The 26,238-nt window shown below is 31.9% G+C and overlaps 1 protein-coding gene across 3 annotated transcripts in view; it reads right to left on the bottom strand.

Annotated features, from left to right (window-relative positions):
* The window catches only part of LOC110996645, a 298,070-nt gene that overhangs the window by 174,359 nt on the left and 97,473 nt on the right, over positions 1-26,238 (bottom strand). For all 3 annotated transcript variants that reach the window (XM_045629336.1, XM_045629335.1, XM_045629337.1), the window contains exon 3: positions 16,950-17,060. In XM_045629336.1, coding sequence (XP_045485292.1) covers positions 16,950-17,060 — 111 coding nt within the window. The remainder of the gene's footprint in view (positions 1-16,949; positions 17,061-26,238) is intronic.

Genomic DNA, 26,238 nt, shown 5'->3' with positions numbered 1-26,238 from the left:
ACTTTTGTTTGTTTGTTTTGACACAATCAAACTCGCAAGTACGGTGCCGACCTTTTTCAAAAAATTGGAACGTTCTTTTCTTAAACGACCCTTAGTCGAATTGGTCGAAGTTAATCGGTTATCTCAAGAATAATTAATTTTTCTAACACAAATATATCTAGAAAGAATTCGAACTCTATCCAAAACACGCAAATACCAAAATATACTTCTCTAGTATGAAATAGTAAACATTTTATATGAAACCAAGATTGATCAACTACCTATATTTGCTATCGGAAAGAATGTTTACACCAAAAGAGTCAATAACTCATACATCGACACTCCTTCAGATTGAATCAATGGCGCCGCGAGGGCGACCACTTTTGTTTACTAGCCAATTTCCAAGTAGACTTCACTTTAGACTTGTCAATCTGAATGAGACGTATGTTAAGTTGTTTATAAAAAATGTGAACAAAGTTTAGCCAATACCACCACGAACTTTTGGTTAAACTTGGAGAGGCTGTATACGTTTAAGACTTGTTATTATCTCTATCTATTCTGACCTACTTAGTTTACTTACTAGAAATAAGTGCTTTAACAGAATTAAGGACAAGACTATATAAGATGTGTATAAACGCTAAATTAAGACGTTCAGTGTACTGCAGCATAATTTTAATTATATCCATAATATAAGGTATGAAATGTACTACAAATATTTAAAAGATATAGTTATGACTATAAAAAACACCTAATGTACCGATATACTTGTAATAACGTCTATATATTTATGTTAGCAGTGTAATTGAATAATCATTTACTTGTTTAAAAATTGTATTGTTTTAATATAACAGAGATTATGACAGCAGTGTAACAAAGTCATCAAAAGCAAGTAAGTAAGTATAGAGTATAAACGAACCACAGACTATAGAACGCGCCATTTTTTTTATACAATGTATGTATAGACTCCAATCAGTAGACGGGTAGACGTGACAGTCTCTAGCTGACCATAACTAAGAGCACTCAAATTCAATTCGAAATTCAAAATTTAAATTACACATAGGATTTATCACCATAAAACCAAATCTTGTTATCATTCCGTACGAAGGAAATCCCGACAAATTGGCATGTCTGCATACTTCAAGCATGCATATTAGGCGTGCATGCAAATGTCCGGGAGTTCCGTACATTGCGGAAACGCTCCATTGTTGACTAAAAGCGACGAATGCTACGTCGTAAAATTTAATGGTCAAATTGAATGTAATTGGAATGGGGTATTCAGATGGTAATGATCTTTTAGACCTTGTTATCTAATGTATTAGTATTTCCTACAGAATTAATATATATTTAAAGACTTACCAAAATAATTTATTTTTATAAATTTTATAGTACCGGCATACATTGACCATAGATGGTAGATAAAAATTAATAGTTGTTTGTATTGTAATAGTAAGATTTTTTGGTGAACTGGACACCCCTCATCACTTATCACCGTATCCGATTCTCAGCTAATAGTAAATATTCATAAAAATATTAATAAGAATTGGTCGAGCCGTTTAGGAGGAGTATTGGAACATTGTGACACGAGAATTTTATATATAGAGACAATATACTTTAATTACATCATAATAAAACTCAAATCAGACTGTTAAAAACAAGCGATTTCTTCCATTTTCCATATGTAAAATTAGCAATTTCATTGCTATATAAACATATTTCTTATTTTATTTATTAAAAATATAGTACAATAAAAATAATTATGTAATAAAGAGGGCAACGGACGACTTTATTGCTTTAAACCCAAATTAAAAATGAATAACTAACATTAAGAAACATTAACAGATTAGTAGAGAAATTTCCAATGACGTCATCATTTTATTTACGAAACTCAAGTTGGGTAGTCAAGAAGTAGGTCAAAGAATACATAATTGATGCGCTCCCTGAGTAATGAAGTGAGATAGCTCTAGTGACGTTCCATCTCTTCAACGTTCATTGTGCCCTGGTACTTTAAAAGTATTCTATTAGAGATAAGCAGTAGATGAGGGATATTTCACACAGATCTTTTTGTATTAACGATTTTTTTTGGTATAGAATGTATTTAAATACTAGTTTGAAATAAACTGGTATTCATGGTAAGCTTTAAGAAGAGAAAATAAATATGAACAAGAACGGAAAGAAAGCATATAAATTCATTAATTATTTTTGTTTTTTTTTAGAACAGGGGGCAATTTTTTCTATTAATAATTATTTATTTTACTTTAGATTGAAATAGTTATTTTGAAATAAAGTGGTATTCCCAGTTGAGCCTCAAGAAGAAGAAAATAAATATGTACAAGAACGGAAAGAAAGCATAAATACATGAATTTGTATTTTTTTTTATAGAACAAGGGGCAAACGGGCAGGAGGCTCACCTGATGTTAAGTCACGCCCATGGAAAGCCTCAATGCCAGAGGGCCCGCGAGTGCGTTGCCGGCATTTTAAGAATTAATAAATAATTTTAAATCAGGTTTTATTAAGAAAACAGTTTTCATGTTATTTTATTCACATTAACCAAATCTGGAAGTTCACTTGACGTATTTGGAACAATGCGATGTAAGCTACCTGCCATACGGGTCAGAGACTTATTCTGTAACATACGAAGATAATTTGATTTCAGTCTTAGTTATGTAATATCTTATACCTTTTCATGATCAATGAGAGAGTTAGTGTAATTATATTGAATGTTATATTTTATATATAAGTATATATATTTCTGATAAAGCTTGAGGAGAATGTTGTAATGATTACAGCAGAGGTCCTATCCCAAAAAAGACCACCGGGAGGCAGTACTATGGTTCGCTTGTTAGCTAAAGAAAATTTCTAGTGAAGACTTCGGGAAATTTGGAGTTATTACGTAATTGAACAGGCGAGATCAACCAAAAAAACTCTTCGAAGCATATAATACACTTCGTATAAAGCGCATTTCGAGAATATGTTTTATAATGTCATCGATTTAGGGGAATAAGGCTGTCCAGGCGCCAGTCAGACTGACATTCGAGCACGTTCGGGCGGAAAACCAAACTACAATAATTTTGTTAGCGGTCCTTTTATCGCGAATTTCAGAATATACAGGCAAATTATAGCTATTATTTCCTGTTTCATCATATTATTCAACTCGTTTACGTTTTGTTTTTGTTTTTATAGAACACGGGCAAACGCCGCCATGGACGGGAGTGCGTTGCCGGCGTTTTAGGAATCGGTACACTACGTTTTTGAGATTCATAAGCATGCCCCAAGACGCATCTAAACTGAATAAACGTATTTTTATTTTTATTTTTTGATTAAGTTAGTTAAACTCTCAAATACACACATTCACACATTCTTAATGTCTAATAAGACTTGTTTGATTAGTTGTTGATGTGTTGGTTTATTGCTTTCTCACAACTTGTCATGAAAAAGGGTTTTTTTTTTTATTTTTTATAAATTTGTAATGATAATAATTTAAAATTGATATCTACAAAATTAAAACAAATTTTTATTGTTTGGTCCCTGTATGCCTATATACCTTTTTACCTGGCAGCATATCCTCGCTATATTGCAATACTTACTCGTTGAGTTCAGCTTCAAATCAATCAATTTGGCTTCCATCTTATATGGGAAAACATCTTACAGAAAAATCATAAACTCAAAACTTAAAACATTGTAATATTTTTTGTATATTGTATAATAACAGATTTAATATTTAGCACCGCAGTTAAAGAGTAATTAAAAATCTTAATTATAACTCTTTGTTACCTATAATTAAACTACGTATACAGATGTTGCCAGTATTTAATAAACAATGTCGGTAAACTCGTTAAACAAGGGGCAACACTAATTTGTTTTCACTTGAATTATTCATCTATTGGGGTACGTGTGAATTGACGGACGTATTTCGATGGAATTGAATATGTATGCTTCAATTCCTGTTAATTATAACACCGGATGTCATAAATACATGAGAAGATGCAATCAAAGACTAAAGAGCCTATCTTTTTTTTTATATAACACTGGCTGGAGTCTCACCTGCCATTAGGTAATACTTATGGACACTCCCAATGCCATGGGCTCGCAAATGCCTTTAAAGTTTAAAGAATTGGAATCGGAGGAATACAAGTCGAATTGTTTAGAAATATTTTAGTGGTCTGACAGTTCAGGAGTTTCCATACCAAATCTATGGTTCATTTGTAACGGAATTACATAAATTAGAAGCTGCAGGTTTATAATTTCAAGCGTATTTTTAAAGTAAAACTTCTTTAGGCGCATTAAATAGGCGCATAGTGTGAAGAAAAATATACAAATATATGGAGTAATCATATATTCGTACATGACTATCTATTGGGGCTTTTACTTCAGAAATATAATTAATTTACAAAGAAGTTTCACTTATGTTCAGATATAGTCTGTGACAGATCGGCTCTATACCAGCTAATAGGAGCAATCTCATCCTTATGAAGACATCTACAAAGTCGGAAAACTCTAGGAACCAAAACTCTTACATTTATACATTGTATTATGGAAAGACATATTTATGGAAGATTTTCTTTAAAAAATGTCTATCAATCATTTAATGATATGTATTGCAAGTTATCAGCATGATGCTTTAGTCAATTGTCATGTGTTATTTCTGTTTGACGTCCGCAACACGAGGTATGTGCGTCATCACCACAGCGTATCAATGACAGTCATAAACAATAATAAAGAAACGAGAGATAAGATAAAAAATCGGGTTTTACCTGTTACATAACCCCCTAGATCCATAAATCTCTCAATCAAAGTTAAAAATGAAATATATCAGTCGCGATACAACTTCTATACGTTTGGGCCTCAAATTTCTGTTGTTTCACGATCATTTGTTAATTTAATAGGTATATGTGATCAGCCTTCAGTGCCTGATATACGCCGTCGACTATTTGATTCCAATTGACCAATCTCCTAACTGTGTTTTTCTTCACCGTTTGAGGGATGTAAATGCGCACAAAAGAAATTCCATTGGTGCACAGCCGGTTATCGAACATGCGACCGGTTGAGAACCGCACTGAGGCCACTGTACCAACGCTACTGAATCTGAGCGTAATCACAGTTACTCTTTGTTTATTTCACTATTTGAAAACAATGGAGCTTAAATCTGACCAGAGGCGTTCCCATGGCAACGGATCAACAGCACTTTCAACTTGTACATTAGTTGTTAACTCTGTATAAGTAGTTTCAAACTCGGTTTAGCCATGGATTCACTCTTAGTATAAGTGAAAACTAATTATTTATTCCTCAGAGGCTTAGATTCCTGAAATTTAATAAAGTTTTATTTACTAAGCCGATTTAAAGTTTTTAAAAAATTAAGACTTATGTACTTAAATTTTTAAGCTACAATAAGTTGGTCTAAAGCTATCTTTCATTGTTTAAAAAAATATTAAGTATTATAATTCCGAATTCATAATTGTATTTTCTTTGTACTACGTGATATTAAAATTAAATTAAAGATCTTAATCCTTTTAAATTATAATGTATTATATACTTTTTGTTAAAGAATGCTGTGAATTCATGTATTTGCAATGTTTTAAAAGTTTTGCTACGAATTAAATTAATTAATTGGTGAAAAAGTCGCCATATACAATATCGTACAGAACCTATCCTACAGCGAGGAATTGCCAGGTTGATCCTGGGTCTGCCACAGGGACCAAACTTTTTAAAATGTATTCTAAGGTTTTGTTATTCTTATTTACAGCAGTAATATTATATTGTAATTTATTAAATTGCTATTTTTTTCTTTAGACTTTACTTTATTTTACAGTTCTTCTCTTCCGTTCTACGCCCTTGATTTGAGAACGGGCGGTAAATGTAAAATTAGATTAATTTAATATTTAATTTTTTGACGTTCATAAGTGTACATTATGTTACCTATATGAATAAATAAATTTTGACTTTTTTTTAGTTATAGTAACGTGTTATGTTGAGTTTCTTTTCTGTTAATTATTTTTGTATTTCATGTACTTTACCCTCTGCAGGTGTTTCTTTTTCATTGTTCCACATCAGCGTTGCCTGGAACAAATCTCTTGTTAACGATAAGGCCGCCCGTTGCCTTTAACTTTTGTATCCCGCTTTTTTATTTTTGTTATGTGTATGTGGCGTAGTTTTGCTCTTTTGCGAATTTTGTAAACGTTTTTGACATTAATAAGCATGCCCAGTTAGTATAGCCAAACCACCCAAACCAAACCATATTTTGGTTTGATTTGATTTGTATGTTTTCGAATAAGATAATAAATTATAAATAAATAAATTTACCTAATAGTTTAAGTATAAAGAATCTTTTTTTTATTATTTTTTTATTTATTTGTTTATTTAATTATAATCTTTACATAAATAAATAAATAATATCTCGGATTTGAAACCGTAATATATTCAAGACATACAAGTCAAAGTAACAAAAGTCGACAGCGGCTGACAAAGTTCGCGTCTAGGGACAGCTGATTTATCTATGTTTGTTTGTTTGGCACTTGTCATTCGAAATAGCCATTTGTAGCATTATTCGCACCTGACTCCGCCTGACCGCAGCTTAAGAGGTATCCGATGTAAATTAATTTTGGGATTACGAGACCTCTTTGTGGGACCTAAAATAGCGCTTTTGGATAAACACAAAAAAAAAATTTTTGGGCAGAAAATATTTTTTTTATTCTGAGCATTATCTTTTTAAACAATAGCGATAGTGCGAACGTGATACTGTCATGCTTGTGATACGATTCCCGTGTGCACCAATGGACTATCTGACTCTGTGCGCATTATATATTATATCGTACTAGTCCGTAAAAGTCGATGGCCCGTTTGAAAAAAACAAATGATTACGAAACAGAAAGTCCATGCCCATGTCAATGGATGTCATGGCAGAGTAAGAAATTCCACCCGTATCACCTCGACGTCCACCGTTCTACAACTGAGCGTTTTTCAAGGCGATTTTTGCCGCGCAACACCACTATGTGGAACCAGCTGCTCACTGAAGTATTTCCGAACCAATTCCGCTTCTAGAAGAGAGTTTACCAATTCTTAAAAAGCCGGCAACGTACTTGCGAGCCTCCCCATGTTCATGGGCGGTATCACTAACATCAAGTGATCCTTTGGCTCGTTGGAATCCTGTTACATATGATTTAAGGTATAAATCGATATTAAAGTTCGATAGAAAAAAAGTAAAACTCACAAAATGCAGTGTGATTTATGATTTTTTTATCAGTGACAGTTCATAAGTGTTTGAAGTCTTTTATTTCCTAATTCAGTTATAGAAGTAATCATTTCTCGACGCATGTGCTTGACATTTTAATCTAGATTTTCGATAATATCTGCGTCATTACAATAGAAATGTCGTAATTTTATGAATTCATGTGATGTGTGGAGTTTCTTATCATACTTTTTATCATTAATTGTTATCCGAAATCAAGACAAGGAAAAACACAATATGTTTATTATTTATCTATGTATGTTTTGTATATAACAGATATGTTAAGTTTTGAACACTTTCGTTGTGCACATTACTAGAAGAATCGCAAGTGCGTTGCGGTTTTTTTAGAATTGAAACTTTTTTTGAAGGAACTTTATTATACATACATATATTACATTATTATTGCATATTTTTAATTCCAGAGTATTTAAATACAACTCCATTCGTATTAGATGCCTTTCATAAATAAAATTCTATATATCTCGTTCTATATATGACTTAACACTATTACAATTTATATAATTAAATATTCACCAAATACTTTTTATATACTAAAAATTTGCACTCTGTTAAGTAGAACTTCCGTCCCTTTTCATCACAGCGAATACACGATTATACAGTAAGAGAAAAAGTACTTTGGTAACAATAGTTTATTATTTCTGAATAATAACCTAATAAACCTAATTAAACAACATTTTAGCGCTTCGCATTTCTATCCCTAATCGCGTGAACGGTCAATGACCGATCCTCAGGTGTCCCGTCATGCTTGGTCAAACCCAACAAATTTGATTTGCAAAATACCTTCCGGAATTTGGGATATCAAATAAAATCCGTCACTACAGATTTAAATATTACATTAGTACATGTTAATACGCTTACGTTACGTGTTACTAGTACACTTTAAAGAAACCTCTTTAGGTCCTGGCCTCAGATTTCTCAATCTGTTTCATGATCATTTTTCAATCTAATAGGCAAGTTGGTGATCAGCCTCCAGTGCCTGACACACGTCGTTAACTTTTTGGGTCTAGGACATGTCGGTTTCCTCACGATGTTTTCCTTCACCGTTCGAGCAAATGTTAAATGCGCATATAGAAAGAAAGTCCATTGGTGCACAGCCAGGGATCGAACCTACGACCTCAGGTATGAGAGTCACACGCTGAAGCCACTAGGCCAACACTGCTCCTTTAGAGATTGATAGTAAAATAAAGTCGCAAGTTTAATTAGGCGAATCAACGATTTAATTTGGCGTTTCACGTTATCGATGACCGCAGATCCGGTGCTATCCTTGCTCAAGGAATAAGTATCGCAATACAGCGAGTAAATTCTGTCAGTGTATAACGCAGTGTATACACTGCGTTATATAAGACAAAACTTTTTAAACTTACTAAAGTTTTCTATTTATCCATTTTTATACATCGTTGTTAATAAAATTGCCAATCAGAATTAAAAACTTTAAAAAAATCTAAATTGTTCAATTATTTGTGGACGTAAAAGAAAAGACACGATTGAGGTCCAAACAGACGTGGCGTTTTTTTCATTTGACTTAATTAAAAGTCATAATAACTTTTCACTAGGTACAGTTAGTTGCTTGAGTATAAAATTCTAAATTTCAGATCCCTTGTATGACTCGGTTGTTGAAGGAAAAGCACGAAGAAAACATTCTCTCTAAACTACACAATGTTTGGAGTAGAAAGAAGCTTGCCTTGAAGAATCCATCAAGGGTAATTGAGGGCTTTTATAAATAGGCTCTATATACACGAAGAATGCACACAATGACGTCATAGACCGTCAATTTGAAATAAATATTAAAGAGGGTTTAAATTCCAAAACCCCTGAGGGATTCCAAGTCATTTACTTTGTAATTGTTGCTTTGAAATATATAATTGAAGAACTAAGTGTTTTGAAATAGACGGCAACGTGGTATTTAAAACTATGACAAACAATTTTAGAAAATGTTTTTTTACAAATGTTTTCTTTTTCATGTCTCCTCTTTTCCGTTTCTTTTTTAGTATTGTCTCTTTCACTTATTTACACATTTATATACACTACGTTGCAGTTATGCTATAATAAAATTACTGAGAAAAGTACTAATAATCTTCCAGGCAACAGTGAGAAAAAAAAGGCCAGAAATAACATTCATCATGATCAAAACAATTTTAATATATGTGAACGTGAATATATAAATAATGTGTACAGAAAGAATCTGGCGAATTTCAATAGTTGTAGCACATTTTTATATCAATTTAAGTCGCTAAAACCTAAAATGAATTAACAATAGTACGAAGAATGTTTTTAGAAAGTACCTTTATTAGTTATTCACAAAATACGAGTGAGAAAATTACGTTGGAATTTTAATATTGAAGTAAGAACAAACGTTGGACGGCGAATCACATGCAAATCACTATTGTCTTGCATTAAAATATTCTCAAGTGCTAAAAGCTAGTTCAGACTTTTACGAAAAATCCTTGGATAAATATTCCATAAAATACATTTTTTACATCTGACATTATAAAAATATACTAAAATTAAAGTAGCCTGTATTCGAGTACTTCAAAATCAAGATTATATTATGCCACTGTGTAGAACATTAGTAGGTACACGAGGAAGTGTCTTTTTGACACTATAGTATATCAATAGTTAAAAGAACAAAAAGCACTGTAATATAGTAATGAATTGAATTGAATATTTAGTGACTTCGTAAGAGAGATAGATATCACTATATAAAAGAGGAGTTCTTAATATCCATTTTCTTTTTTCTATACAATATGGTGAATTTCTCCATACGTACTTAGGGTTTCATCGTCATAAATATTTACCTTATATAGAGTGTTTTCTAAAAATGATGGCCGCCATTTATCAAAGTGATTATTGGTACTGAACCGGACATACGTCAGCATTTATGAGGGATTTTATTTATTGCAGGGGAGGCTTGGACCTTGCTCTACCACATAGAAGTTATGATTGTTATGTTCTGTTATATATTATTTATTTTATATATGTTATAAGGTACAATAATTCACCACTTAATTGTTTGATAAAATTATTTCTTTGAAACGGTATTTATAGAGAATTTAAAAACAATCAAACATAAAAAATCTTTTTTATCGGGGCCTCAGATTTCCATATCACTGTCGCCATTTGGCAATCTAATAGGCAGTTAGGTGATCAGCCTCCTGTGCCTGACACACGCCGTCGACCTTTAAGATCTAAGGCAAGCCGGTTTCTTCAAGTTTTCCTTTAACGTTTGAGCGAATGTTGAATAAAATTACATACAGTACATATAAAGAAAATCCATTGGTGCACAGCCGGAGATCGAACCTACGACCTCAGGGATGAGCGTCGCTCGTCCATCCACAGATTTGGTACTTCTAAGAGCAGTAATGACGTCACTTTAGACCAAACTCAACGGAAACCGGCATGTTTTTCACGGCTGATGATACTCTATATAAAAATAGAACCAAAAAACTACATAGCTTGTATGTCTTTTGTTGATTTAAGATAACAATACACTTCGTTTACAAGTGTTAGCGCATCTACATAAAACCAAAGGATATAGCTAGCGACGAGATGATACCAAATACCACCCAAAATCTTTTTTAAATAAGTTCAAGTTCTTAGAAAGTCGGAACAGGTGCGTCCACACAGCATTTATTGTTTCTAGCGTCTTTGAAGAATCCGAAATAGTTTAATGAGTTGTGGTTAAACTTAAAAAGGACTTCGATAATGTAATAACAAACTATTTCGTTGTGAAGATTTACCAAAAAAAAATCTCGTTATATTATTTGTCAATTGACCGTTACTTGTTTTATTTAGTACACCGAGAACGGGCCAAAAAACGCAAATGAGTAAACTTTTTTTTCTGTTTTTACTTATCATATCTGGAGGGATATCTGCAACTCATTAGACGTTAATTTTAGACGTTAGTACCAAAGTTACCAAAGATAAACCCCCTTTTTTATTAAAACTACACAATCGCCTCTTTCCTTCAAATTTTGTTTGCGCTGTGTTGAAAGGGGCCAGATGAGCACGTTAGTACTGGTGAGATAAATTTTTACAATTTATACAATACATTTGCATGAAGATGCAAGATGCATACTGGCCCTATGCGGCTATGAAAAACTAGACACCGAGAAGATCTCTCTTATACCTATGTGCAAGGACAAGATATAAAATAGAAATAAGCCGGCAAAAATAGAAATTACTTCACATTTTTATGTACTTGTATAAGAATGCAATAAGTAATACATTAATACATGTAAACTGTAGTTTAAATACTATTACTACTAATAAAACAAGGGACAAATGTATATAATTGTTTTGTCTTATGTCATGAATGTCTTCCTACTGCGACTAAAAGCGCCGCGTTGGTTATTACCACATCTCCAATTTACCGGAGAGAAACACGTACCAGCGTTGCCAAACCATTTATGAAATACTCAGTGTGATTTTGGTATTAGTATATACATTTAAATATAAGTCAGTGTCAAGAATATATGTGAATATAATAAAATAAATGCTGTCACTTGCTTAAGTGCAATGTTGTGCTGGATGAATATATATGTTATTTTTTTCTTTATTTTACAAAATAATATAATATATCACTATATAAAATCGCTGTGGTTTGTATTAATGTAACCATAGAAGTCTTGTTTATATACGTACATGTGTACTATTTCAATAATACAAAAATATTATATATACGACAAGTGTTTCACGTTGCGCCTACTGAATGCGGTATCCGTCAGTATGGACATCTTTATATGTTCGTAGTGCGTTTACAGTAGGCGATATTGTGTATTTATGTCTTTATATATATTTTTTTGACATCATCGTATTTGCTTAAGACTGTGAAGATAAAGTATGTATTTTTATAAATTAATAATTTAAAATGTAGCCAATGAATACTTTCAAAACCGCTACGCTTTTCCACACAGTGTGTAGATCGAAGAAAAGTCGTAGGGTCGTCAACGAGTCACATGTAATTGAATCTCCGAAGTTTGATTAGTAAGGGACACGTTACGATTATTACCGCACTTAATGGCTGTTTTGTTAACCCTACTTGGTCAACTTCACTTGTGATAGCTTAGCTGTATAATGCATCGTTAAGTAATTTAATTATAATTGTATTAATTATTGAGTCCGTAGATTTATGAAATTAGTTTAAAGATTTTCCGACGCTGTATCTGGTCGCGATACATTCTAAAACTACTGCACAATTTTTTTTATAGAAGAGGAGGCTAACAGGCAGGAAGCCCGTCTCATGTTAGGTGATACCGTCGCCCATGGGCAGTGGACACTCTGGAGGAAGATTAAAAACTTCCTATTTTTTTAAGATTAACGGACAGTAACAGCCCGTACAAACAGAAAATTATTGCAATTTTAAAAAAGTAATAAATAATACCTTACATAATATATACCTACTTCTATCTATCTTTTTAAGAATCTTAAAAATGTTCTGATTAAAAAAAAAAACGAATTTGTTTGGTTCATACTCCAAATTTGTTACACAAAGTTAATAGGAAATTTAAGCAATATATTTTTCAATATACCTAGTCCTGGCATAAGTTCTGTTTCATATGAAAATCAAGTTTTAAAATAAAGTATTTTGATATTAACTAAAGATTGATTTAGGGCGATTTTTTATCTGTTAATAGAACGATATACGAAAATACGGCTGATATTAAGCGTTTGAGGTGTTTGGAATATGACCAACGGCAGTCACTCTTTGTGCAAGGCGATCACTGCAATCCTAGTTTATTTTACACCCTATTCTATATTTGAATTTAATGATTAACACGAAAAAACATGAAATGGCGCAAAATCGAAAAAAAGTTTTTAAAATATCGTGTTCGAAATTTAAAATAAATAAAAAGTTTTTATGTAATAATATTTATGGCTCTTTATATTGTGAAAAATGCATTTTCTCACTTATTGGGAATATATTTTAATACAATACATGACTGAAAACACGGAAACTTATACAAAATAAACAGAACACAGGCAAAGTCAGACACCTGGCAAATATCTAAAATAATACATTAGGAAATATTTAGACGAGATTCCTGCAAAATTCCCTGGACGAACGCCAATACGTCCTTTGTACAAAAAGGCTAACCTTTAGAAATATGTCTGTCATTTACAGAGCAAAGGATAAGCGAAGCTTAAAAACATGGAGTATTTCTCTATACCTATAATATAAATTGTATAAATACTCTGTAATAAACCAACTTAAACATCGCAGATTTCTTTACCTTGATTATTATTTTTCACACACATATTACAACGAGAACAATCACTAAGGAAAATGTTACAAAAAGGATATAATATTTGGTTGGTTATTGGTAAAAATAACATGATAACTTAAGAGACAGTGCGACAAACATTCATGCAGCTTCCTCACAATCGAGTAGCCCACAATATCGCATCACACAACTCCTGATGATGCATTGGCAGTTTTGTTGGTGATTGCAAATTAGTTTCCCGGCAAAGCTATCAAATCCTTAAAGATTATCAATCTTAAAACCAAATGTCTGCTCGTACTAGATGGAACCAAACACTCGTCAATAACCAGCCTTATCCATTACTAATTGAATCAGTCACGCACATTCCTGCGCACTCGCCGTCCTTTGAGCTTGCGCTCGCATAATTACGATCGAGATTGATTCATTGCTATATTTCCTTAACGATTTGTTATGGCCGTTTGTCGGTACTCTTGGCATGCCGCCGTAATAAGGATGCGATTGTAATTATCCCAGTTTAAATAGACATATTGCATGTATATGTTTTAGCTTTAAGTAAATTATTATTAAAATTGTTGAATACCTATGAACCTATGGACAAGACAACAATTAATTTGAATATCTTTTTATCGCTTTTATTAATGTTATACTTCTTTTGGCGCGATGGAGAAAAATATGAGACTGAATTTTTTACGATGCTCGCACACCAACACCTAAATTCGACATCGTAAAGTTAGGTTTAGGTGGCATGGAAATCGATAAGTTCAAGTTGTATATTCTATTATTTTTATATTTGGAACACGTCATGTTTCGTAATAGTACAATTAAAAAGTGTGAACAAATAAATATTATTTTGGTGTTTTTAAATATATTTGTGAAAGTATAAATGCCTTTATGAATATATAAATATATTTAGAGAGGCACTAATGAAATATTCTTACCAATAGTTATAATAATAACTTAAATTTCATTTAAAACAGTTAAATGGCATTTCCGAAACCCCGAAATTCATTTAAATCAATCTTCATGACAAGGCGATTGCATAGCCTGCATGGTCATAAGTGTCATATGCCTCTTAGGAGGTCCCAATAACAAAAGCACTTAAGTAAAGTTGGCAGATAAACATATATCAAACTTTGCAAGAGCGATTAAGATAAATACAGGTGCACAGAGCTACTTAATAACTTCGCACGTGAGTCCACCGACATTCAGGATCGTGACACACTGAGAATTTATATATATATATAGGACTATCTGAGATAGACATCTTATCCAAATATTCATAAATATGTGCCTATAACGGACAGATTGTAATAGCCATCCGTCGATACAAGCTATCCATGGTAGGTCGGATTGGTGGATAGATTTTGGCTGGTGAATGGATTGGCTTCGTAGGATTTTTTTTTTTGGTCTGATTGAAAACAATTTGAGATTATGAATTATTTATTGGGTTTCGGGTTAGCCTACTTCTCAATAGCATCCAAGGCACCCAGGTGACATTTAGCAGCACTTGCAATTTGTTGCATATAAATACAATAAAATCACGAATTAAAAAAAAAACAGAAGAATCCCAACCAGCGTATGTACAACCATCTTTATTATTCGCCGGTTATGTTAAGTTTCTTCATACATCTCCGCTCAATTTACACGTGTTTAAACTCACGATACAAGTCTTATGACTTCTGAGATTTATACACTACGTGTTACTTAACCAATTCCATACACGTAATACAGTGAGAGCTAGAACTCAGGAAAGCTTTAAGAATTCATTAGTTAAACCATTTTTGCTTTGAGAGTGGTTTTTCATTTTATATATTGGTTTATATAACGTAGACAAATGTAATGTAGGAGGCTAACCTTATGTAAAGTGATGCGGCCCATTGACACTTACATTATAAGAAGGCTCGCTGGCCTTTTTTTTATATTTGCAACAAAACAGCAATGAAATAGGGACCAAAATTATTTTAACGCCACTAAAATATATTCAGTAAAGTACATAATTTGATTGATAAAGTACATGATATCAACATTGATTTTATGTAGAATTATTAAGTATATAAGGAAGTCTGGGCATGTAATAGCGGTCAGAACTCAAATAGCGAGCTGGGACTATTTGCTAGGGGCTAAGACCAATGCGGCGCGACGCGTCACAGACAGAAACAAAGTTGTATTACAATTCACAGAATTTCTTGTGGTATATTTGTGTACTAGACCTCAACTTTTAGAAACATTTCAGAGTAATGAATTGATTTAGAATTGCATAAATTCTTGGGTTGCCTGGTCGATTGTTAATAAAGCCTCCAGTCGTAATAAAACGATATAATATTATATACATTTAGTTAAAAATAGTAAAAATCTGAATATATTAAAACTGATAATTTGGAAATGGAACATTTTTAATACAGATTACTGTTGGAAAGTTAAAGCTTGCCGAGTGGATTAGCTTCTTATGAAAATATGACATATATAGTAATAATACTTTTACAGCAAGTTAATCCTCATTTATTTGTTGGCATATAACAACGTATTTTGCATTTGTTTACTTTACAATTAGGCGTAAACGCCAAAACTGTTGGAAAATTATAAGTTGTCATTTAGAAACAGTTTCTGAATTATGACATGGATTATAAAAATGAAAACGTTTTTTGCACTGTTTTCAGGGCAGTTTATTTCTAAACGATTTAAACATTTATTCGATGGCTTATAACCTATATGTATATATTATATATATATAGGTTATAAGCCATCGAATAAATGTATAATTGAATATGAGTATAATTATAACGCATTATGCATTTGTTTACTTTTAAACGCGTAAACGCCGAAAGCTTTAGTACAATACTCGATGCAAATGTTTATTTTAAAGCTCGTCTTACTAACTGTTGCTAACGGCCGTATTTGTCCAGACATTCACTATTTACAGTCTACAATACTCGGCCTAAACAGAGCTTACGTAGGCTTACCAGCTAGAGTATTGTTGTATTATATATTGTACTGAGTTTCAAGAAAGTGTAATTTTAGATATTAATTATATTTGTTATTACCACAGTAAATAATATGTTTTTTAAACCATTTAACATTTTTTTATAGACCAGGAGAATAAAGGGCAGGAAGCTTATCCGATGTGAGGTGATACCGCCGCCCATGGACACTCTCAATGACAGAGAGCTCGCGAATACGTTGCCGCCCTTTTGAGAATTGTTCTCTTTTGTGGAAGATTGGTAAATATTATACTAACGTTTACGTACGTACGTTTAAAAACTTACTTATATACATGAGTCAAGTGCCTCATACCCTAATAATATTATACATATATAGTATAATAAATAAATAAATAAATATGCTTTGGTAATAAAGATACGTGTTCCATTGTCATATTTAGTTAAGTTCTTAATTATTGTAAAGATTTAATTAATGTTATTTAAATACTTTTGGTTTTTTTGGGATTCACCGCTAGCCCTCAATTTATTTCAAACAGTGTAAGAATACTGATAAGGACATTAACTTACCTTTATTATTTTATTCTGAAGCTTTGTCACAGCCATGCGTTCCCTCTGAGTTTTACGCTTTTCTTCTTCCAGCTGAAATTCTAGCTGCTTTATTCGTTTTTCAAGTAGTTCCTGAAATAATCAATTTATACAATTTATATTATGTTAATCCTTTGAATTAAATAATTAGCTAACATATGTTTTAAGTAAATACATTTTGTCAAATGCACATTTTGGGTGTTTTCAAAATATGTATGTTAAAAAATATATAAGATACACAAAACATATGTTACAGTATCCTTGGTATACTTAGGATCTGAATAAGATATTAATCTCTAAAATATTTAAAATCTACACTTGCAAATACTGGACAGGCAGATTTTTATAAACAAAAAATTATTCGTGTAAATTATTAAATAAATAAGCACAGTACACCAACGAAAACGTCTCTCATGTACTCTTACTATAAACTCGAATTATGTAACACTATTCTGTCACATTTAGTGTTTGCTGTTTACGTAAGAGTAACAGAAGCAGAAAATATGATGGTTAATTTTAGAATTTAATATTACTGTAAAAATCTGTTAAATAAAAATCAATATATTGTTATAAAATTAATATCTTACAAACAATAAAAAATACAGCACGCATACATTTATAAATTTTTTGAAGATATCCGATCCTTCCTCTTCAGAGTCACTTTCAGTCTCTTAAAAGGTTCTTGATACAAGCGAATTCGACGACAAATTAATAAAGGCTGTCAAGAGCCTACGCAGCAACTTAAGAAAGCCCCAACGCATGCGTCATTTTACAAAGGGAGTGAAATCTCGTGGAAAAATCGTGAAATTAATGGCCACGATTATTTGATATTGATACGAATGATATATTCTCACTTCCTTTTATCGTATTTTCACCGATTACCTTCCGACATGTAACTTTTGTTTGAAGTCAATATTTTATGTTATACTTGGTATTATAATCACAGTAATGGGAGGTGACTAAAATTATAATAACGAGATTATGATTTAATTTTAAAAGTTTATTAATATTAGTATGTTAACCTAAATATACAGGATGGTCAAAAAGTCGTGGACCAATCAAGCAACTAGGAGTTAGATGTCAGAGCTGCAAAAAAATTGTTCTATGGGAGGTTCAGCTCAACTCTTGCAGAGTTATAATTAATTTTTTAGATTCTTATTAAAATTCGAAAGGTTGGTGTATCCGTTTCATAATATCCACTAGATTGGTACTAATGAGTCGTTGCGTTAGGCAAAATATTGATGGTGGTTTATTAGGTGCATTTAGAATAATATAAAGTTATACAACATTTCTCTAATCATAACTTTTTAATCTCTCGCGAGTGTGTTACCGGTCTTTTAACTTTTCTTCTTGCTCGAAGAAGCTGATTGGAAGTATATGATTTCATAGGATAGCAAGGAATAACTTTATTGCTATGTTTTGGTGTTAGAAAAAACTATGTTTGAATATATTTTTAATATCTTACATTAAAAAAACTCGGACAATTTTACGAGTTAGAACTCCTGCATTACACTTAGAAATTCAAAATTGGAACATTGTTCAAAAATACAGCCCAGTAGCGAAGCTTCCGGCAATGACTGAGGATGTACGACATCACTTCCGCTACGCTTTGTGCTATAGAGCTATTTCCTCAATGTAAACTCTACACAGAATGCCATTATTTACATTGTGAAATGAGTTTTGTCTCTTTGTAAAATATATCTTATGTTATTTAAAATAGTATAATGAAAGGAAAACCACTCCATTGTTATTTAATAATAGAAGATATATTATATGTTTGATACAAGTTTTGTTCCCATGATCAAATCTAAACATGGTACAAATACCATATATACTATCATCTATATGTATAAAGTATCATGAAAAAAAAGTTACCCCCACAATCATTTTTCACGTAAACAATAAATTCTCTCTAAATGTCAACGCTGGCATTTGTGTTTGTACATACTTGGCGTATTTTTCAGTTTTAGTGAGGATAGATTTGATGGATTGAAATTAATCTAAGCAGAGTTACCCAAAACAAAAATGACTTCACAAAAAAAATCTATCTATCGCTTTTCGGGCTTTTGGCTAAGATCAAAATGTAATCTAGTTTCTTTCTAAGTGCGCATTTAACATTGGAGAACGGTAAAGGAAAACATCGTGACGAAACAGGCTTGCCTTAGACAGAAAAAGTCTTCAACGAATCACAGGAGGCTGATCACCTACTTGCCTGTTAGATTGACAAATGATCAAACAGATTCAGAAATCTTATGCCTAGACTGAACGAGGTTGTAGCGCCACTGAATTATTTATTTTATATAACAAGATTTAGGCTATGTTTAATCACCAGATATACAGTGATGATTGATGATGATGAGAAGGAAAACAAAATCGACACGTGTCAAACATATAAGACGATTAGCTTGTAAAGATAATTGATGGATGAAATAGATATATAAATGGCAGGATTTTTTGGAATTGGCCCATGGAAACTCTCAATGCCAGAAAGAATTTCTGGAGAAAATGTTGAGTTCTATGAGTTTGGAACGCTCTTTTCTTGTTCTATCTGTTTTATTTAATACGAACATTATTAAGTAATTTATGGTTATGATATAGGTATGACTTTTATGGTACATACAGTTATTAGTATGATAGTGAACAAAAATATAGAATATTCGTAATACGGTAAACATAAACTATGTAAACAAAAGATATCCTATTGTGCAATACTCCTTTGTCTTACATTCATTTGTCTCGGAGGCCCGATTGAATCCCACAATTTAGGGGACTTTGAAAACGTATCAATTAGTTACCTACTTCAGTTACAATAGAGCACTTTGGGGTGGCCGATTTGAAGGTTTTAGATTTTCAAGTACATAATGATAGATGAAGAGATACTTTGACTCTCACCTCAAACACCACGATATCAATAAAGTGGGTAGGTTTTTTATAAAACATGAGGCAAATTGAGGCTCATCTGATGTTAAGTGATACCGCCCATGGTCACTAATAACAGACGGCTTCTAAGTCAAATAACGCCCGAAACCTTAATCCACAATGATCCATCCTAAATCCCAATCTCAGAATGAAAAAAAAAACCTGAGATCAAATCGAGGCAGGCGATCGATCTCAGGTTTACAAGGCAATCCATTTTTGGTGACGAATAGAATGCAATCTCTTCGCTCTTTACAATCATATTTGTTAATAAATTTAAACCAAATAAAGTAAATAAAACCGTACAAATAATATTAAAATATACATATCTTTGTTTAAAACATATCAAATAGCTTTTTGATTATTTTAAAAACTGGTGAAAGTTAAAATCTTAAGATAGAATATTGGCACAGTTGAACAGTCATTTTCATACAAAGGTCTATCCACATATACCGATCCGACCTATCATGGATAGCTTGTATCGACAGATAGCAATTACAATCCAACGATTGGTTATTGGCACACTTTTATCAATATATCTTTTCAGATTTATATCTCTGATGGCCAAAAATGGATTGACATTTGCTGAATGTTCATTTGCGTCAGAATATGCAAATAATGTTTAGCCGGAAATCAAATCTTGCAATTATAGATTACGTGTTCTAATCAAATCAGTTATGGTATTAGCAAAAGAAACATCGAACCATTGTATAATATACCAGGAATAACATATAACTATATCTGTAATATCAGATTTTCCACACACAAGTGTACAAAGTCAACACTTAATTAGCTCAAGTCAATTTGTATGAAATGAATAATTAAAAACGTCACTTGCGTGAATTGTGGACAGCAAGGACCCGTGAGGGTCACACAATGGGATGAGATTAACCCGAATTATATGGACCCCGTGAAACCTTAGAGAATTGGTGTTTGGTACAATGCACACGATGTAGCAAACGTACTTTGGTTTAGCAAATTCTGCTTTTACCAACACTGACGTTTTTCGCGCGACGACGCTTTAATGAATAGTAAAGCTAATGTGTAGTGCTTACACAATAAATAAAATGAAAAACACACTTCCACTTGTTCAAAGTGGCAGCATATATGAATTCAAACAGTTAGTCATTTATTTAATTCAAGTAGTTTTAATTGATATTATAATATCAATTTATATTAACTTTACATTATTATGAAAGCTTTATTAATCCATACAGCGATTGGTTAAATTTTATTTTCGTGTATTTAATTAATAGATCAATGAAGAGAATACCTGTCGCCTCGCTAGCGTTTATACTATAGGCCAGCGACACAACCCCCTTGCGTCCGTCATTAGAGGACAATAGCTAATCTAAAGGGCACTTCATCACCGGCACAGCCAGACATGGACACTCATAATTAATGTAAGATAAGAACTCAATTTACATAATATTTACCAATTATACCAAAACGCCATGAATATATAAATTTCATGAATGCTTAAAAAATTACAAATCTACATATTATATAACAAACGCCAGTTTTTACCGCGCACCACCACTATCTGGAACCAGCTGCAAACTGAAGTATTTCCGAAGCAATTCGACTGCGGGTCTTTCAAGAAAAGAGCGTACCAATTCTTAATAGGCCGGTAACGCACCGGTAGGCCGGTTGCGCGATACATAACTGATTTTTGCATAGTTTGTATTGATATGAGGAACATGAAAAAAAGCATCTTCAGAGTAATTGCTCTCATAACTCAAGTACAATAGTTTCGTCCCTTTCGGTCAAATTGTGTTATGCTGCGATGGAAAGAGACCGAGACTTAATATGAAAGTGAAATCTGTTTCATTAACACTTTGACATAAAGTATACAACCCGATATACATTTATATTAATCTCAAAACCTTTCAACTGCTTTATTCTTTTGTCCCTTCCCTTTTCATTTGTCCATTGGGCGTGTCACAGCAAGATTGATGATAGCAACCCTTCTACGGGGATCGATGTATAGACAAAAAATATATTGCAGATTTTTTATAAAGAGACGTCGCCATAATTTGTGATAGATAAATCAGTATGTAACCCATGTATGAATAGCTTATTTTCATTACCGAACTTGTCCAAAAAGGGGACACACAGGGGACAAAAACCTGTTCATCATGAGAAGTATACTATACAAAAATATTGCTGTTCTAAAAATAAAACTACATTATTTCGTGTAAGGAGAAATTATTGTCTATTGCCGTTTCTTAGATATTTTGTTTAAATTTTGGAGTTTTGCTATTTGGTAACTAAACGCAGATATTTGGAAATGAAAATGGAAATTAAATTTGGAATAAAATGAATAAATAAAATACAAATTTTAACTTTCTGATGCATTGGTATTTATCTGCTTCCGGACAAGTTGATGAGAAAATAATCGGTGTCAATGTTACTTCAAAATCTCAAAGTTTCGGAAACTGTCAATTTAATAATCAATTGTTTATGTCAGAAGTGTGGAGTATGCAATATAAGCAGTAGAAAATATATAAAAAAGGTTGTGAAGTTTTAAACTATAACAGTATTTCGATAGATATGCAGATTCGTGCAAATATATTAATTTAGACTCATTGTAATGTCTACGGAGTTAGCAAGACTTATTTTAGCACGCTATTCTAAAGCGATAGATATCCTCTATTTTCTGTCGATAATTTCTCTAAGAATTCCTCCCTCTTTCCTTGTGCGAACACTATCTGAAAATTTGACAATGTTTCGGGTTTTAGCTAACTATGACACAAAATATGAAAATTTATCGCTAGTAACAATTTAGTTTTATCTTAAATTTGAAGATTGTTAAATGTTTGATTATGGTTTTATTTCACCTATAAAAACAGTTCATTGACTTATATTATCTGTTTCATATAGTTTATTTATCAATGTAATCTGTTTTGGCTTTGTCAAAGTGTTTTCTTTTAATATGGATATGGATTTCTTTTAAAAAAGCTTATTTGAGCAACATTCTTCAGTATATAGGTGGTGTTTCCAGAATACTAAGCTAAGCAAATTGTCAACAAAAAATCGTAAACAACATGCAGTACAGACAGAGTTGATGGAGGGACATTTGTTAAAGCCAACCACACACCTGCGACTGACAAATGACCTCAGTAGATGTTAGGTGCATGTGTAAACGGAATATATATTGTAAGGTGAATATTTCACTAGAATATTTTATTAGAATTTAGATTTTTATATTTTTCTACAGGACTTGCTTCGTTTTGGTATTTAATTTTTGACTCTAAATGACATACTTTTATATAGTTATATTAAAAAAATGATGGTATTATGTTTTAGTATATTCTTAATCTGAGCCAGTGTCAAATTCTTTCACACTTTGCTTTTTCGTCTCTGGCTAATAGGCTATTAATTTATGTTAATGAAAAATAAAAAAGCCTCTTAATTTTGTACTATATAGTAATAATAAACTATAGATTTTAACTATTATACGTAAATAGCTATATTAGATTACAAAATATTTTTAAAAATCCAACCCAAAGAGACAACATAATCAAAATTGTGAAGTTAATTAAAGTCATAATTTACTTCTTTATTTATTAGTTCTAAAAAGGTATAATTATACAAGAAAGTGTGACATCACCAATTCTACACACAATAAAGAAAACATTAAACAATGCTGCCACAAATTAAAAAATAATAATAACCAAAACTACGTATAAATTGAAACTTAAACCTCATAAAGAGCAGGATAAAAAATGTTACAGTAAGTTGAAATGATGTTATAAAATATTTTCGTTATTTTCCTTCGATATTCAGCATATATATATTCGTTCATCCGTTGTTTAGCAACTGGTTACAAATATTTATACATACGATAAACATATGCAAAACTATGATTGAATGAAGTGTTTTTTTAATTTAAACAAATCTGATGAAGGTTTTTATGGAGAGGAAAATGTATATAAATAATATAAAATAGTTTTGTTTAGTACTTAAATTTTTATTCTGAATAAGCGAACAGTTTCTATGGTAGCATAGCAAAATGTTCCATATGTCCATGTATGCTACCACAGGCAAATAAAAGATACGTAAAGAACTAGCAGGTCGCAAGTATATTGTATGGGGGACATCATTTAATATGTAAATATGTTTATATTACCTTAAAATAATTTCCACCTCGATCGTCATATCCAGATTTAGATCTAATAAACATTGTCACAAGATAAACACTAAACCATTTTCACTACACTGTGCACTTTTCTCTAACAATGTATGAAATGTCGCGATTGAAATCAAAACTGAGAATGGCAGTCTTTGAATGGAGTACAGAGTAGCTGGACAATAGAGGCTGATTGATTTTAATATTATCAAGTGACTAATCGATTGTGCGCAGCGTAATAAAGAACAGAAGTTTTTCTTAAGTGGCAGGGGGCAGGAGGCTCATCTGAAGATCAAGTGATACCGCCGTTCGTGGACACACACCTTGCCAGAGGGCTCACAAGTGCGTTGCTGGCTTTTTAAGAATTGTTACGGTTTTTTCTTCAAGGACCCTCAGTCGAATTGGTTCGGAAATACTTCAGTGCGCAGCTGGTTCACATAGTTAAAAAAATATATATTTCTGTATTTTCCAACAGTATTTTTGTTAATTATCCTGTACAGTGTTTGGATAATATATAAAAAGATTTGAAGACATTAAAAAAAAAAAAACATATGTGCAATTCACACATGGTAGAAGTGAAACCTTCAAAAACATTTTTTTTATTATTAATCATATATAAATTAATCATTTTCCATTATCTAAATGTGTGTGTTCTTTTAAAACAGTATATTTTAATGATAAATTTTAATTTATAAGTTTAATATAAATTTTTAATTTGGGAAAAACTAAAACGTCGAAAGTTTGAAATTCGATCAAATGAAAAAGCGGCAGTAAAGAGAGGCTGTATAATGCCTGCTATCTCATTTTCTCCCACGTTAAATCATATGATGAATTGATGTTTCTGTCTCTCTTTACCGCTGCATCCGGTTTGAAATCACGACGATTCGAAAGAAGTTTATCTATCTCATTTTCTCCCACGTTAAATCATATGAATAATGTTTCTGTCTCTTTTTACTGTCGCTTTTTCGTTGCATCCGGTTTGAAATCACAACGATTCTAAAGAAGTTTCACTTCAACAAAAATGAAACTTATTTCAGTCAACAGATAATATATCAACAGATAATAAGAAACTTCATTATTTCCCATACAATAATTAGGACTTAGTTTCTAAAATATTACTAGGTGACTAAATTAATATAAAATTCAATTAATTATAATAATTCTACAACGTTTTTACCCTAGAATGTATAATTTAAAACTCTTAAAAACTCAAAAATCAGTCAAAAATACATACTTTCCAAGTTCAATGAACACTGCACTATTAAGTAATAATATATAAAAAGTTAATTTGTATTTTGTTAATAAACAATAGTAAAACATATTGTTGCTGGTAGCTACCGACCGAATACCATTGTGTTGGTCTTTGCAAATAACTAGGAGCCTCTGTTATCATCCCATTACTCTGTAAACATACAAAGAGCGTCTCATTGTACTAACAGTTGAGTATTCATAGAGAGGTCAGTGCGCAGCCGACTGGATACGGGATCAAATAGCCACTTGTTTCTATTATCATTAAGTGAGCAGTACTGTACTGTATTGCTTCATGTTCATAAGAATTTCATCTACTAAAACATTGAATTGTAAACTTCGTCATTCGAGCTTTTTTGGGAGTGAAAATATTTCTTATAGTACATATAAATCATTAAAGTCAAAGTCAAAATTCATTTATTCATGTAGGTAACATAATGTATACTTATGAACGTCAAAAAAAAAACAAATATTAAATGAATCTAATTTTACATTTACTGCCAGATCTCAAATCAACGGCGTAGAATGGAAGAGAAGATTTGGCAATAAAAAATTAAAATCCCGGCAACGCTTGCGAGAATTCTGGCATGGGTTACCACTTTTTCGAAAGGCCGGCAACGCACTCGCGTGCTCTCTGGGATTGAGAATGTCCATGGTTGGCGGTATTACTTAATATATACATCAGGTCAGCCTCCTGCCCGTTTGTCCCCTGTTCTATAAAAAAATAAATTTAAAAAAAACTTTTCACTTAACTGCAAAATATATACTGTATATCTTTAAATAATCATTCATACATTAATCACCCTTTTAAATACAAAAAACGTAAAAATTTGTTAAGCGTACAATATACAGATACTCATAAACTTACGCAAATATTAAAAAAAAAAATAACTATTTCATTCAATGGCTAGTATATCGATTAGTTATGCCTAGGGTGGGTGCTGGTTATTTATCTCTCTTGTCTATAAAATCATC

Source organism: Pieris rapae, chromosome 8 (genome assembly GCF_905147795.1).
Source record: "Pieris rapae chromosome 8, ilPieRapa1.1, whole genome shotgun sequence".
Taxonomy (NCBI): Eukaryota; Metazoa; Arthropoda; class Insecta; order Lepidoptera; family Pieridae; genus Pieris; species Pieris rapae.
This window is presented reverse-complemented; position numbering and strand designations above follow the sequence as displayed.